At 43.5% G+C, this 15,116-nt stretch overlaps 1 protein-coding gene across 5 annotated transcripts in view; it reads left to right on the forward strand.

The window, feature by feature from the left end:
- The window catches only part of myo1b (myosin IB), a 62,062-nt gene that overhangs the window by 29,417 nt on the left and 17,529 nt on the right, over positions 1-15,116 (forward strand). For all 5 annotated transcript variants that reach the window (XM_085764772.1, XM_085764773.1, XM_085764774.1 and 2 more), the window contains exons 4-13: positions 596-690; positions 3,757-3,861; positions 5,361-5,407; positions 7,080-7,143; positions 9,506-9,604; positions 10,724-10,827; positions 12,133-12,280; positions 13,301-13,419; positions 13,933-14,019; positions 14,136-14,201. In XM_085764772.1, the coding sequence (XP_085620898.1) occupies positions 596-690; positions 3,757-3,861; positions 5,361-5,407; positions 7,080-7,143; positions 9,506-9,604; positions 10,724-10,827; positions 12,133-12,280; positions 13,301-13,419; positions 13,933-14,019; positions 14,136-14,201 (934 nt within the window). The remainder of the gene's footprint in view (positions 1-595; positions 691-3,756; positions 3,862-5,360; positions 5,408-7,079; positions 7,144-9,505; positions 9,605-10,723; positions 10,828-12,132; positions 12,281-13,300; positions 13,420-13,932; positions 14,020-14,135; positions 14,202-15,116) is intronic.

The following is a 15,116-nucleotide window of genomic DNA, read 5'->3' on the forward strand; positions in this document are numbered from 1 at the left end:
TTATCACTCCCTAATCCGCCAGGGTTTTTTTTTTTACATTGTCATCGACTAATTGCATTATTCACACAGCTGCCAGGGTGTGATTACACTAGATTAAATTTCCAATTAAATATTTTTCCACTGATAATAAAAAAAAAAAGAATGCTCAAAGTGATTATGGGATATTAGTTTACATGTGCAATCATTAGCTCCAAAGCATCAAAGCATATAACTGTTTTTTTTTTTCCTTTTTCTGTTTTTAAAGAGCAACATCAGTGCAGTAGTTAAGTTTAAGAAGCAGGAACAGGAAACGGTCAACTAACCGAGCCAAATCCCAAACACGAACCAGCCAGTGTTGCTAAATAAAGCTGAATCACTCCAGTCCTGTGGCTGTCCTACAGATGCGGCCTAATTTCCAGTGAAGCCACATGCGGTTGATTAGGGTCGACGCCATCTAGCCTGACACACAAATGTAGCATTTTCTCTGAGCTCGATGCCTCGACACCCCCCCCCCCGCCCCAAATGTCCAGGAAAATGCTTGAAGTGTATTATGTAACCTGAGCACCAAGAGGTTGTGATGTGTGGGCTCATGCCTCTTGTGCCTGTTGTCTTCCAGCTATGCTTTGGCAGACGAGGCCTACCGTTCACTGAGGGACCAGGACAAGGACCAGTGCATCCTCATCACAGGGGAGAGTGGGGCTGGGAAAACCGGTAAGTTGGGGACTGTTGCAGCTCTTGATCACATACACTGTTGTCCACATTGTTTTTTGTGGGATCTCTTAGCTCATCTGTGTGTGTATATATCACAAAAGCAATGGGGAAAACACATTCTAATAATCAAGTCACTCAGTAGTTAAAGGGATAATTCAACATTTTGGCAAATTGGCCTATTGCCATAATCGCTATAGTCATAGCATTAGGTTTGTTACCTTTAATTGTCGGTGCAAGCTATTTTTAGAACGGCAGAGCAGAGCCGTGAGCTGCTCAGAGCTATGGAGGCTCATGGGATTTCTTGGTTTCCCTCATCAAACTCATCAAATACACAATCCAACAACTCCAAAACACTCTCGAGGACAAGTTGCGACCTGCACATTCACCACGCTATGAGATAATAACGGAACATTACAAGACTGAGTTGTTTTCGAGGCAAATGCAGAGACTGCTTGTCGAAAAACTGCCCCCAACCCCAGCGTTTTGCATGAATTTACCTTGAAAACGACTCCGTAACAAACCTACTCCCAGGGATTATGGCCAACTATCCCTTTAACCAGTAGATCCCCGGTGATTTCAAATGAACCATGTTGTCTGTTTTGCTCTTGTTATTTGATGTGCTTTCTTTGACTTGTAGTCAAAACATATTTCCAAAGGCCACTGTAAGATAAGGGTTGTTATGTATAAAGCCACAGTGTAGATTTATATCAGATCTGTCTTTTGAGGAAGGCAGCGTGATGGCAGTGTTTTTGTTTGGAGAACATGGCGGTACAGTACGTGAAACATGACAGAAACTGTGTGTTGACCTGTTGGCGGGGTGAAATGATAGAGGTAGACAAATCAAAGTAGACCAGCAGCAGACAGATGGTGCCCTGGTTTGATGGTACGCCCTGCCTGCAGTCAACAACCACACTCATCCGTAGGGAAACTTCCAAATTGTCAGGTTAGTGTGTCGGAAGTAGAGATATTAAATGAAGGCTCTGTTTGAAGCAGCTGTGTTTACGCCCATTGGGCCTTTTATTTCTTTTTATACTATTTATAATAGTTTGGTTATGTTCTGGGGCTGTTTCACATACCTTACAGAAATCCAAGAGGAATGGAATTTCCTGGTCTCTGTTGGCAGCGCTATATCGCAGGTAAAAGCCGTAGGAAAAGTAGTCCCACTCCACTCATAAAATATCTCCCTGCACAGTAGAGACACAGATATATGATCGCACTAAGAATTGTAAATCTTCTCAGAGTGATTGTTCCCTTTTTCATGTATTTTTCTCCCAGTGGCACTAGGGCCTAGAGGTGATGTTGGTGGGGGAATTCACTGTCAACTTCAAACTCAGCAAATTGTAATCTCCCACATTAGACTTGCAATCTGTTTGACTTAAGTGTGGGAGTGATTTGTAATCACAGTCTCCATTTGGTTCAAATTAAAACTCACCATGTGGTTTTAATGAGAGAGCAGGCAGTATGGGAAAAATAATGCTAACAGCAGAAACTGTCAAAGCATTAGATTATGATTATGAGTTTTACTCAACTACCTGAACATTTTGTTTCTTGGAGTTTATGGACATTGTGATTCTGGTTATGTTTTAGAATGGGTAAAGTCATGTTAACACTAGAACTGATCCATTGTATGAGTTGTGAGTGTCTGGCTCTTTCCCTCCAGCTTTCATTTCCTTTTGAAATTGTTATCTAGTCCTGCTGTCACTTTATCAGTAACAGAGGTGTGTTACAGCCTGGATCTCTCATTCATTGATGATGTGACTGTTTTCAAGGCGTCAGTGGTTTTGGATTATCAGCACGTTGATCTCTGGCTGCGACTCGCATTCAACAACTGAACTTCACCCCGCAGCACATCCAGAGCCATGAGGCCACACAATCATTTTGACAGAAGCCACACCTTGGCTGACAGTTATTCATTGCAATAATAAGAATGATAATAAAACAGACCCAGGACAAAGCAATAAAACATACAGCTTTTTCGTTTTGCATGATGGGCTAACCTTTATATGAGTCTCCTAGATAATAAACTACCCCACTTCAAGAAGCCGTTCAGCCAGGTGGAGGAGATAAATTAGGATTTCAGTAATAGCGTCGTCCCAGAAGCTTCGTGGGGGAACAGGGCCATCAAAAACGTGCCTTCCTGACGGATATGGGTCATTGACACTCCTGTCTGGCTGTGGGTTTTCTCATGTCTCTGTCTAGCTGTGGCGTCTGTAGGATCAAGGAACTGTGACAAAACATTATCAGATGCCAGCGTCGCATACAGAAGACATAACATGGGGTTTATTACAGGAGATGACTTAGAAAGTTCATTTTTTTTCTACACTGCAAGATAAAAATGTTAAGCAGAAGCAGTGTACCTTGTTTCTCAGCAAGGGAGTGACTCCTGATCCACCTTAGCGAAGTGTATGAGCATGTCTGGAGGCATTTTTATGCCAGACTCATCTTGCAGTCTCTACCAGCAACTACCGGCAAGCTCCTTTCTATCCTCTCTTGGCACAACACACACACACACACACACACACACACACACACACATCATCAGTTCTGGGTCACTGTCATTTCACTGGACAGGAGAGATGATTCGGACGCCAGCAGGCAATCCTACAAGGATCCCACTTGTTCCAGACAGTACAGCCTTTTTGAGCTCGTGTCACGTTCGTCATGCAGAAAATTATTTTTGGGAACATGCTTCACTCAACAACACACCCTTCCTCAGGGCGTCTCATATATCGGCTTCTGACACGAGAAGTGGATAAATGGGAATCATCTCAGTGTGGAAAGTTTCTCCAGTGCATCCCCCGAAGTCCCAGAGAAGTCAGTAGCTTGAATGATGATAAGCTGATGCAACAACGGCCATCAAATTAAACAGAAGTGTTTCTCTATTGTGGAGGCTGTGTTCCCCCAGACTGGTGAATGCTCACACCCTGTCTATATGAGTGTCAAGGGGGATGATGTAAGGGGGGATTTTTTTGTGGGGAATGGCGAGAAGGGTGGGCACGACACACTTGCTCCTCAGAAAAAAAGTTTGACCGTATGTGTGTTTGTGTGTCTGTGTGTGTGTTCCAGAGGCCAGCAAGCTGGTGATGTCATATGTGGCAGCGGTGTGTGGGAAGGGCCAGGAGGTGAATAAGGTCAAGGAACAGCTGCTGCAGTCCAATCCTGTGCTGGAGGGTGAGTGAAGCACCGAGCACACTGAAGCTCTGGCATCAAGACGGAGGGTGCTGCATCCTCTGAAGTTCACACTTTGAACAATTCAGTTAACATGTAAACACAGATTCAGCCTCAAACGGCAGCTATATAAAGCATTTTTTTTTTCAGTTTTGTTATTATCTTTAATACTTTTTGCTTGGTTTCTGAAGATGCAATGACTAAAAAAACTACTTTCAATCACTGTGAAACTGCTGATAATTAGCTGCACGGCACGGCTCTGCACAACAACACTTTTAGATAGAGCACACTGTCACTGTTGCAGACAAGAAACTGATAAGCAAAAAAAAAAAAAAGACTGTAGGGGTTCTAAATACTCTGTAAAACACTCTTTATTTTCTTTGCTAACTCCCTTCGCGCACACACGCACACACACACACACACACACACTCGCTGTGTCTCATTCCCACATCTCTCTGCTGGCACGGGAACAGCTGTATTTTAATTGGGGGCAGTGGGCAGGAAATGCCCATGAGTGATGAAGCTGTATGCCCCAGTTCAGTTCACTGTAGAAACCCTGCACATCTGCAAGAGTTTAACTCTTGCCGATCTAATTGCCCTATTGCAGAAAAAAAAGAGGGAGAGGGGAACACCGTTATCCTGCTAGACATACTCACACATACACATGTGTCATGCTTGCTCTCTGCGACTCTCCGCTTCGCTTTCTTTCGCAATCTTTATTGGTTTCATTCTTTTTCACCCTCTATTTCTTTTCATTCCTTGCTCTGATTCTTCTTCTCGCCTCTTTGCTTTTTATCTCTCTGGCTCTCTTTATACTACGTGTCCTTGCCCTCCAGCTGCCGTCGAGCCGGACCAACAGCTCACACATTCACATAAACCGTAGACTTAAACACACATTAATCAGCTGTTATCAGTAATTAAGCAGTCAGGCTAATAGTGCTGTGTTGCATGACACATTAATAGCACTTTAATGTACAAATGTGGTTAGAAGCAATTGAAAAGTACCCAAGACTGGATAATACCGCTCTAAAAGGCTCTCTTATGCACATAACACAAGTCCCAGTGCACATGTGCTTCTGAGCCATTTACCCTGGTGCACACACACAAAAAAATGCATACCCCACAAGACTGTGTTTGAGCACCACGTTTGTTTATTGTTTATCTATAAGCAGGGACACATATTGAAGCACTTTGATGTGAATGTGGCGTGACAGCAAGGTTTAGCCTCTTCCTAAGCCTGGAAAGCCCTGGTGCTTTGCTTAATCCATACAGAATTATGGGGCTTCATCAGTGCAAATGGCTTTGACATCCAGCCCCCTTTATGATTGACAGCTAGCTGGAGAGAGGGCACAATGTTAAGGATCATCAATAACGGCTGGAATATCTGGAGACAGGCCTTTGGTCTGAGTCTAATGTGTTGGCTAAACTTTATATTGGATGGATTAGCAGAGATGATGCATTGTTTGCAGTGTGTTTGACTCATGATTTTCCTCCTGTCTCAGCCTTTGGGAATGCCAAAACAGTGAGGAACGATAACTCATCCAGATTCGTAAGTATCCCCTACAGACACAATAAATGCCACTGCCACTATTTGATTGATTTGCCGATTAAAGTGCACGGTTTTAATGATTTCTTCTTGTCATTTCTATATATTTCTCATCCATGCCCCCTGCATCAGTTTGTCTGAGCAGAATGACCTCCTTTTTCTTTCTTTCCGTTAATTGAGCTGTAGTATTCACTCGTTGCTGTGTGTTAGCCCTTGTAACTTCATGATGGTTGAAGCAAAAGTCTGAACCTGTTAGTTTAAAGCTCTCAAGATCCCAAGGCTGATGTTTCCTGTATACACATGCCCTTGGTAAATGAGGCATAATAATGTGTGTGCCAGCCCTGTCAGTGGCTCCAGCAGGCCATGGACACTTCATATGCTAAACGCCATGTGGAAATGCTTTTGACAAAACCTCTGACCTTCACGCCTGTTCATCAACACAGTGATTATAAGATAAATCTCAGTTCTGTTTGGCCCCTTCGTTCACATAAAATTTTATATTTCTACATTCAGTTACGGTAATTTATCAGTTTTTCTAATCTGAGGTTTGGGAATGAGGACGCTGAAAGGAATCAAATGTTAATCTCTATGGTAGACAGAGACACGGTCACAGGAATTATTCAGCGTCCACGTCACTGTTTGTAAAGACAGACACAAATCCCGAAAACTAGTAATTTCCAGGCAGTGGCATTATGAAAAGATTTTCACAAGAGAACATGCTCATGCTTTTTGGCTGGGCGTTTTCAAAGGGAGGCCTCTTTCAGTTCCAGCCCTTATTTCATGTCGTTACATCAGATCAGCGTCTTGTGTTCATGTTAAGTTCTTTTCACAGAAATGCTTATCTTCCTGTGAATTCTTCAACAAGTGAGTCACTTTATATGACGGTTTCCAGTATATCCATGGTGTTATGCCATAAGCCTTTTTTTTTCTTTAACACTATCATGGAAACTGGTTATTCCAGCCAGTAGCGGCTAACAGGCTAGCTGCCAATGTACTTTTTCTGTCCCAATTTTAGACTTCCCACTACTGTATATCCGATCTTCTACCTACATTGGTACATCCAAACACATGTCAGTTCTTGCACTTGCAGTTTTTACAGGGAGTATTATAAAGGATTATGCCCCTGATCTGTTTATATTTAGGTAACCTTGGCACAAACCTCTAGTCAAGGACCTCACCAGATACCAGTTCATCGGAGCTCCATCGGTTTATCGGGAAACTATGAATCAAACTGTCGCCTCATTTTGCTGAGTGCAGCAGGCTTATTGAGTCTAGCTGGAGCCCACTCACCAGTTGAGCTTGGCCTCTTCTGAGGACCTGCCTGCTATTAATACATCAGAGGAGGAAAAAAAATCAAACACACAAGACTCTCTGTTTTAACCTCCAAGTTTCAGACAGAAGGAGGAGAGGGGGCCTGAGATGGTTTATTTTAGGCCTCCAGTAGAAAGGAATTGGCAGCGTGGGGGCTTTCCCTCCGCAGAGGCCAGTTTTTCATAGCGGCCCTGTTTATGATTGGCAGCTGGGGCAATAGTTTTAACATGAATGGATGCGTGCAGAGGTCCTAGGTGGGAGTTGAGCGGAATTCATGAGCTGGGTTTGAGAACCGGTTCATTGTAATGTTAAGAAAATGAGTTATAAGTATGTTTAGTAGTAACTTCTGTGTTCTGATCCACAGGGAAAGTACATGGACATTGAGTTTGACTTTAAAGGAGATCCTCTGGGTGGAGTCATCAGCAACTGTGAGTAGTATTGAAATGAAAGCGCCCCTTCAGATAAAAAGTCAATAAATAAATGTTTATAGAGGGGTAATCATATTATTCAAATGTCTTCTTCCTCCTTGATCTGTCCCACATCAACCCATTCTCCCAGCAACGCAGTTAACTATTAATCATCACAGTGTCAAAGTCTCCCAGTGTGAGGGTGTCGCATATAAGTAGACTTGGAGAATACACTCGCACTAGAATCCATACTGTAACATACGCTATTCTACGCGGGTTAGTCATTGCAATTTAGCTGAGTGGATGTGCGAGAAGCTTAATACACTTTGAATGTCAATATATTTTTCATTATCTCACCAGGCTCTCTTTGAATGAGGTGTCAGGCTTATTTTACTTATGTAGCCTAGAATTTTAAAATGCAATTTTAGCCTCAAAGGACAATCTGCACAGTAAAGGTCAGGACACCTCTGTCCCCAGAGCCTTGATTCAGCCCTGTTTCTTAAAATATAAACAGCCCTTAAAGAAAAACCAAAGACCAGAGACCCCTTCTCCGAGTGGGGCTTTAGGAAAATGTGTATCAGTATCAGTTTTGATTACACTGCAGATATAAAACCTGTTCACATGTACATGCACTGAGCTCAGTTTTCTTTTTCCTCAGCTGTTTATTTCAGCTGTTTCAGCTGTTGAAATTTTCAATTTAATGAGTCACAGTTGCACATTTTTGGAAAGCCTGTAAAAAAACAATTTTTGCTGAATTGAAACAAATCTCAGATCCTCGCGCCCAACAAAAGACACCTCTCCGCATGCCGACCTTCTCTCTTTTGCTCTCTTCTCTTGTTTTGGTTTGATCTTGCCTCCGTTCACATTGTTTTGTCTGCTCTGGCTTCCCAGCCAGAGGTCACAGAAACAAAGGGAGGAGGTGATGGCCAAAGATACAAATGAAACCTCTGTCTCGTTGGCCCGAGTCAGTCCAACACAAGGGACCGTCTGTGAAGACGAACCAGCGACATGTGACTGCTTCAGACAGAGCTGGCTGACGGGCGAGACAGATGGATGAGGATGTTCTTGTGGGCAGGCCGGGAAGCTCATTATTCTCTCCTCAATGTACATCCTTGGAGCGCTGGGACTCCTACAGAGCATAGATAGCTGTGAAGCTGATTCTCAGTAGCTCCGGTTAGTTAAAGAGTGCAAAGACATTTTTTCTTTTTTTTTGTGGCCACACAGCTGAAACCTTTAAGTCAGAGCCTAACAGGATATTGTCCCCACACTGACACTTTTATGTGTGTTTGTTTATCTGAAGCAGAGAGAGCAGAGCAGGCAATAAACGCTGTTCCGGATGAAAATGGAATCTGCGGCCTTTAAAAGCAAGCAGTTTGACTGAATGACTTGGCAGGACACAGAATTTAAGGTCACCTCAGTCTGCTTATGATGCAAATAATCCGAGCCTCAACATTGATTTATTTCTTGTGTTTATGACAGAATGGTGTCAAAAAACTATCTACAAAAATGGGATTAAGGAAGTGGCTCCTCAGTGGTGTTGCTCCTGCCTTCCCTGTGTCTTTGATCACAGCTCCATATTCCTGCTGCCAGCCACTCAGTCATGGATGTTGTATTATTGATGCGCTTGCTCTTATAGAGCCACTTATGTGATTCATGGCTAGTGGGTGTCACAGATTCACATTAAGCCTGATCCACTGCTCACTCCTGACAGCCCCAGGTCTCTGTGTAGAGCTCTCCAGTTAGATGCTTGGTGCAGCACTTCTGTCCTCTCAGCACCCACCAACTGGTGAGTCAGAGTTTGTGAAGATTGACAGCTGACTGGGAAAAAAAACAGCTTACAATTAAAAAGGAACTTTATGTGGATTTTGTTTTTTTTCAGTGTAAACTTAACTCTGAAATAGAGGTTTTTCTAACCAGATGAATTGGGTGGTATTATCTGCCAGGCTGGCAGTGAAGAGGATCTCAAATAGCCTCGGATGCCACTGGGCTCCGCGTTTGGTCTTTAATTAAATCATACTGGGCCTAATGCGGTGAGTGGATGATGGGTCCCCTTTTAATCAGGTACTGTTGCACTTGGTTAGGAGCCCAGGAGAAAGGGCTGACGCTCCATATCCTTGTGTGGTTTCTTTCTCCATGCGCTTCCTGTAGTGTTTATACACACAACATTGGCCCGGTCACCTTGGCAACTCAAACACATCATTTGAAGTAAAAAGCCCATTTGAGCTGTGTATAGATGCAGCCCGGGCATCCTCACTACTTACAGGTCAGAGCCGTATTTACCGCAGACCATTGCAGGAACATTTCCTCCAAAGACTGTTGTTAGGAAGTGACATTTTGTCATTGTGTGTCATTGTTTCCTTTCGTTGTCCTCTTACACTTTTAGACCTGCTGGAGAAGTCACGAGTGGTGAAGCAGCCAAGAGGAGAGAGGAACTTCCACGTCTTTTATCAGCTCTTGTCTGGAGCCTCTGACGACACGCTCAGTAAGTCATAAAAAAACACTGGAACCGGGAGCCGAATGGAAGCATCGGTGTATTTTTAGGCCGTGTGCATCTCCGATGAAGGACTCGCAGATTAAAGGGCTCATTGATCTGAAAGAAATGGCAGTAATAATGGGCAACTGAAATTCTCCCCCTTCTTATCAGCTCACAACCACAAAACTGGGGTTGTAATATATTTAGCCTGTTTGCCTAGAATAATTTCTGGCCTGTGAACATACACATCTCTGCCTCACAGGAAGCGATGAATCAAACTTCACAGCAGCTAGCGAGCAGTCTTGTCCAAGGGAAACTAGACTCACTGTTATTGGATGTTCTGCCACATTGTCTTGATTTAATCATCATACACCAGACTGGGATGGTTTACATAATCACGGAGCCACCAGCACAGCAGTCCTTAGACTAAAATTCAATGTAAGGCTTTTTTTTCAGCAGGACTGCAGCTGCACGAACACATGGCCAATACATTAATGACCCAGTCTTCCTGCCTAACAAACACTATAGAGAACAAAGGGAGGGCCGTGAAACCTGTTCCTTCTATTTGCTTTTCCGTGGGCAGAGGGTATTGTTTTATGTCCTGAACACGGGAGAACAGTGTAATGGTCATTGACTCTAGAGCGCACACATCAGAGGAGGCTTGATTTAGCCGTAGTTAATGCAAAAACTAATGAAACCTGACACATGCACCCATGAGAGGTATAGATTTCTTTGCTACTAGATAGAAGGGCTTTTAAAGAGGGCTATTTGATCCTCCAGAGTAATGTTCACAGCAGTTACCTCAATGTGTACACACACTGTGTAGATGTTGTGTTTGCTGCAACAACAGCCCGCAGGTCGGACAAAAAGGCTTCGAGGCACAGGGGCGACCAATTTGAATTTTTGCATCATCAAGTGATTTTTTTTATTAGAAGACGACACAGTTTGTAACCATAATTATACAATTGTGTGCGAGTTATTTTTAATCAGGTGCTTTCCAGGTGTGTGTGTAGGTGTGTGGGTGTGTAACTTCCATTTTATGTAAATGAGGCCTCATTTATCTTGAGCCAAACTGCTTCCAACAGACAAAAATTTAAATAGCAGCCACATGGTTTTTGTGTGTCACAGAGAAGCTGAAGCTGCACCGGGACTTCAGCAAGTACAACTACCTGAGCCTGGACTCAGCCATGGTCACTGGGCTGGACGACGCAGCCAACTTCAGGACTGTCAGAGTGAGTGGCACACACACACACACATACAGTATTTGTCTTGTATTACATTTTACCCAATTTAGACATAATCCCAGCTGACCTTTTAAAAGGTGAGCCCAAACACCACAGGGAGGAAATAATCCCACTTTTCCAAAGAAGTCCTGATTACAAGACTCCAGATAAACAAGAAAACACCTGCATCCCACGCAGCATCACACTGTGCAGCGGTGTTCAGCCCTGACTCTTCATGTTGCGTCATGCCGAGCTAATCTAAACCCTGTACAGAGGGTAGAGGCCGTCTGACTTCTCCTTATCACCTGGACATAACAAACCAACAGAGTATAGATAGGGTCATAAAAGTCAACCCCCCTCAGATTATGAATAAACGCTCCGCACCAGCTCCCCTCCCCTCCCACCTGTTGCACTGAACTTTGAACTGAACCTGAACTTGAAAGGGAGCGAAAACCTGAACCAGCCAGGTTTGTATCGACCAGCACGGGCAAATCCACGCTTCAGCCTGTAACAGTCACAGTCCAGGCAGAAATATGTAAATATGTTTGTTCCTACACATGCAGGATCTTGCCTGCGTGTGTGCAGCGCCACCGCTTCTCGTCCTTTTACTGACGGTGGCACATCGGATGTTGTGTCTGTCAGGGACTGTTTCTACTCCACTCCATTGTTATCGGTCATGCCGCAGCATGCTCCGCTCCGGCCCTTTTCATTCTGTTCTGTCACATTATGCCGTGTTTGTTTCACATCCTGCTTCACATTGGCCCCCTCGCATTGAGTTTTCACTGTATTTCCCCCCGCACAGCTGCATTTCACCACCGGAAATACAAGAGCACATTCCCAACAAACAGTGTGTCCCTCCCTCCACGTGGCCCTCTCTGTTTTTTACTTCAATCATAAAACATTCCTGTTTGAGGGACTGGGATTTAATGAAAAACATGAAATATTCAACTGTTTAAAATCTGCTTTTTTCTGAAGGTTGAACCTGTGTCTGTGCTTTTCTTCTCTATGATTTAAAGAGAGTTAAGAATCAAAGAATTGAAGGTTGAAAACACACAGTTATCATCTCATCTCTCATTGGATCTTCTCTGTTCCGCTTTTGTATGTGATGTGTAAAATAAGAGGGTTTGCAGAAGACATTTGTGTATAACCTCATTCATCATGTGAACACCAGTTACAGTGCTGGCAGTCTGCAACAACAACATTTCAGTCTTACTTAACTAGTCACAGACACAGTTCCATTGCACTGCCTTTATAGTTTAGTTTCCATTTGCTACTGTGCCCATGTTATTTTTTTCATCTACTGGTCCTCCCCAGAATGCCATGCAGATCGTGGGCTTCATGGAGGATGAGGTGCAGTCGGTGCTGGAGCTGGTGGCCGCCGTGCTGAAGCTCGGCAACATCGAGTTCAAGCCGGAGTCACGCTGTAACGGGACGGACGAGAGTCGCATCAAAGACAAAAACGGTGGGTTAGGAGAAAACACAGGAGGCATTCATTCATTTGAATGATTCTGATTGATGATGTGCTGAGCACCCAGGTGCTTTAGTTCTGATTAGATAAATATCAGACAAGCCGAATTATTGTATTCATGTTTTCATTGTATTTTTATGCTGAGCATTTCATAGTTAGGATTTTTCACACAACTTTTCTGCCCAACAACTACTGTATTCAGTTCACCATGATGTTGAACCACTGCCCCCTGTTGGCAGCTGCACTCTCCTCTGTAGTCTTCCTCAGCAAATATTTGTGTTTTATAATTTGCGTAACAAGACCTCTGTGTTTGTGTTTGTGTTTGTGTGTGTGTGTGTGTGTGTGTGTGTGTGTGTGTATGTGTGTATGTACGTTATCACCCTCACAGCTGTTTTCTTTAGCCAAATATTAAATTTACATATTTTCCTCCATGACGGTGGCATGATCCGTCTGACTGGCAAGAAAATGATATCATTTCTCCCATATGAATCACAGACCATACTGCAGCATGATTGCTCATACAGTATGTGACATTTGAGCAGTCCTCCAGCTCTGTCAGTGTGATTACTGTATCATCAGAGGCATATATATTTAAACTGTGGAAAAAAAGGGATGGCTAATGTTTTCACATAGCTCTAGAAATCCTCCTATTCCCTTAAATGAGTTGAGATAAAACAGAAACGGGGGAAAAAAAGAGAAAAGTTTGAGAATGTGTGATGTTTGTTGTAGCTACCCCAAACCATCCCTCACTCTAATTCTCCACTGAAACAGGTTAGCAAATTACAGGGAAAGAATAGGTGGTTATTTAAATTTTTAAATTGCATCTGAGCATAAACATCTCTAAGGAAGAAGTTGCTGACAAATAAGACGACATCCTTTATCTTTGCCACCTACTTGAACAAAGGATGTTTAATCAAAACAATGATCACAAGTTGAAGATTTATACGCGTTTCCCCCTGATCCTCGCAGACGTTTTTGTTTATCGTCTGTAACTTTTCTTTGTTCACTCTGCAGATTTGAAGGAGATGTGTGAGCTGCTGGGGATCGAACAGTCGGTGCTGGAGAGGGCGTTCAGCTACCGTACAGTCGAGGCCAAGATGGAGAAAGTCTCCACCACCCTGAATGTGTCTCAGGTCAGAGGCAAAGTCACAGTTCTGCCGAGCACCAGTTCTACCATTGCCCTACTTGTGTTGACATTAACACACACACACACACACACACACGCACTTACACACATACACACACATAGACACTCATTAAAAGATAAAGGGCCATTTCTTCCTCTCGACTTGCTCCACTGGCTGCCGACTCTGATCCATGTCAATGCTACATGAAGACCCCTCTATTATAGATGAGCAGTATTCCTTCTGGAAATTCAAATGTAGGTCATATTTGAGAGGTTAGTGAGTTCACTCAGACTGTTTGTATGACATGGATTCACCAAACCCTGTGTCCAAAAACCAGAAGGAAACTGCTTCAGAGAATTAACCTGACCTCAGAATAATAATATAAGTGTTAGCTCTTAGGATTTTATCTAAATGTCTGACATATTGCATCTGCAGAGATACAGAGAAAGCGTGTTGATGTGTTTTCTGTTGATTGCTTCATTGTCACTTCATTGCCAATAATGTGTTATTTGTTAACAGGCCTACTACGCCAGAGATGCCCTCGCCAAAAATCTCTACAGTCGTCTGTTTAGCTGGCTAGTAACCAGGATCAACGAAAGCATTAAAGTAAGTAATGCAGTCGATACGTTTCATTTATTTTCAATTATTTAGCTTAAATTTTTTATGTCTCGGCACTGCCACGATAATGCTCATATTGACAATTGTTGTTGTTAACCCCACAGGCCCAGGCTAAAACTCGACACAAGGTCATGGGCGTGCTGGACATCTATGGCTTTGAGATATTTGAGGTAAGACAAACGGCAGATTAAAGCCACTCGTCTTGTTCTGATAAGCTGCAAGGACAGAATCTGGCCACACAAGCATTTTTATTGCATTTAAAAAAGGATTTTGCCCCGGGGCTGTTTGCGTGCGTGTTTTGGTACCTGTGAGCAGCTTATCAACAATAACTGAGGGGTTGATAAAACAACTTTCAGATCAGATTAGTTGAGCTTTATTGCTCCCGGGGTTGGGGGGGTGAAACGGTTTTTGTGGCGAGGTGATTTCAGCACTGAAATCAGCATTTCACAGCAGAGGGGCGGCCACAGCTCAGCACACAGGAAAACACACATCCTCCATGCATCACATACATGTAACAGTTGCGCTTTTTACACTGTAAGCAATTATCCTCAGTATCACTGCACATATTTAAGCATGTGTGCATGCAAGTCAGAGTGAGACAGTCGGAGTGCTCTAAAGGAAGCATAAATGTTCCTTGCCTTGTTGCCTGATGCCCTCAGTCCCCTCCATCCCCCACCCCCCCCCATTTGCTTATGTCTTTTTCATATCCCTGCCTGTTCACCCCACTCACTCTCCAGTCCTTCCTCTCCTCTGACTGTTTGTGTTGTGTCTGGGTCACCAGGATGGAGTAAGTAACACCTGCACCGGCCTGTTTGCTGTGCCAGTGAGCATGCTGTGATCTAGACTTCATTCGACTTAATTCAGCTCCTCGTTAAAGATAATTTAGCGCTCCCGGTGTGCAGCATAGCCACACGGCTGAAAAGGACGCTTATTCAAGAGGCCTTTGTATCATTTGAGTCACGACATGCGACAGTTTCTGTGTTTATTTAGAACACCGAGGTGAAATTGAGATGTCTAGTTCAACAGCCCTGCAGTAAATCCTCCGTGTTCTTAACACTCTTGCTTCGGTGATCATTTTGGAGGTG

The sequence above is a fragment of the Trachurus japonicus genome, chromosome 21 (genome assembly GCF_045865225.1).
Source record: "Trachurus japonicus isolate A0001 chromosome 21, Traja_1.0".
In the NCBI taxonomy this organism is placed as follows: Eukaryota; Metazoa; Chordata; class Actinopteri; order Carangiformes; family Carangidae; genus Trachurus; species Trachurus japonicus.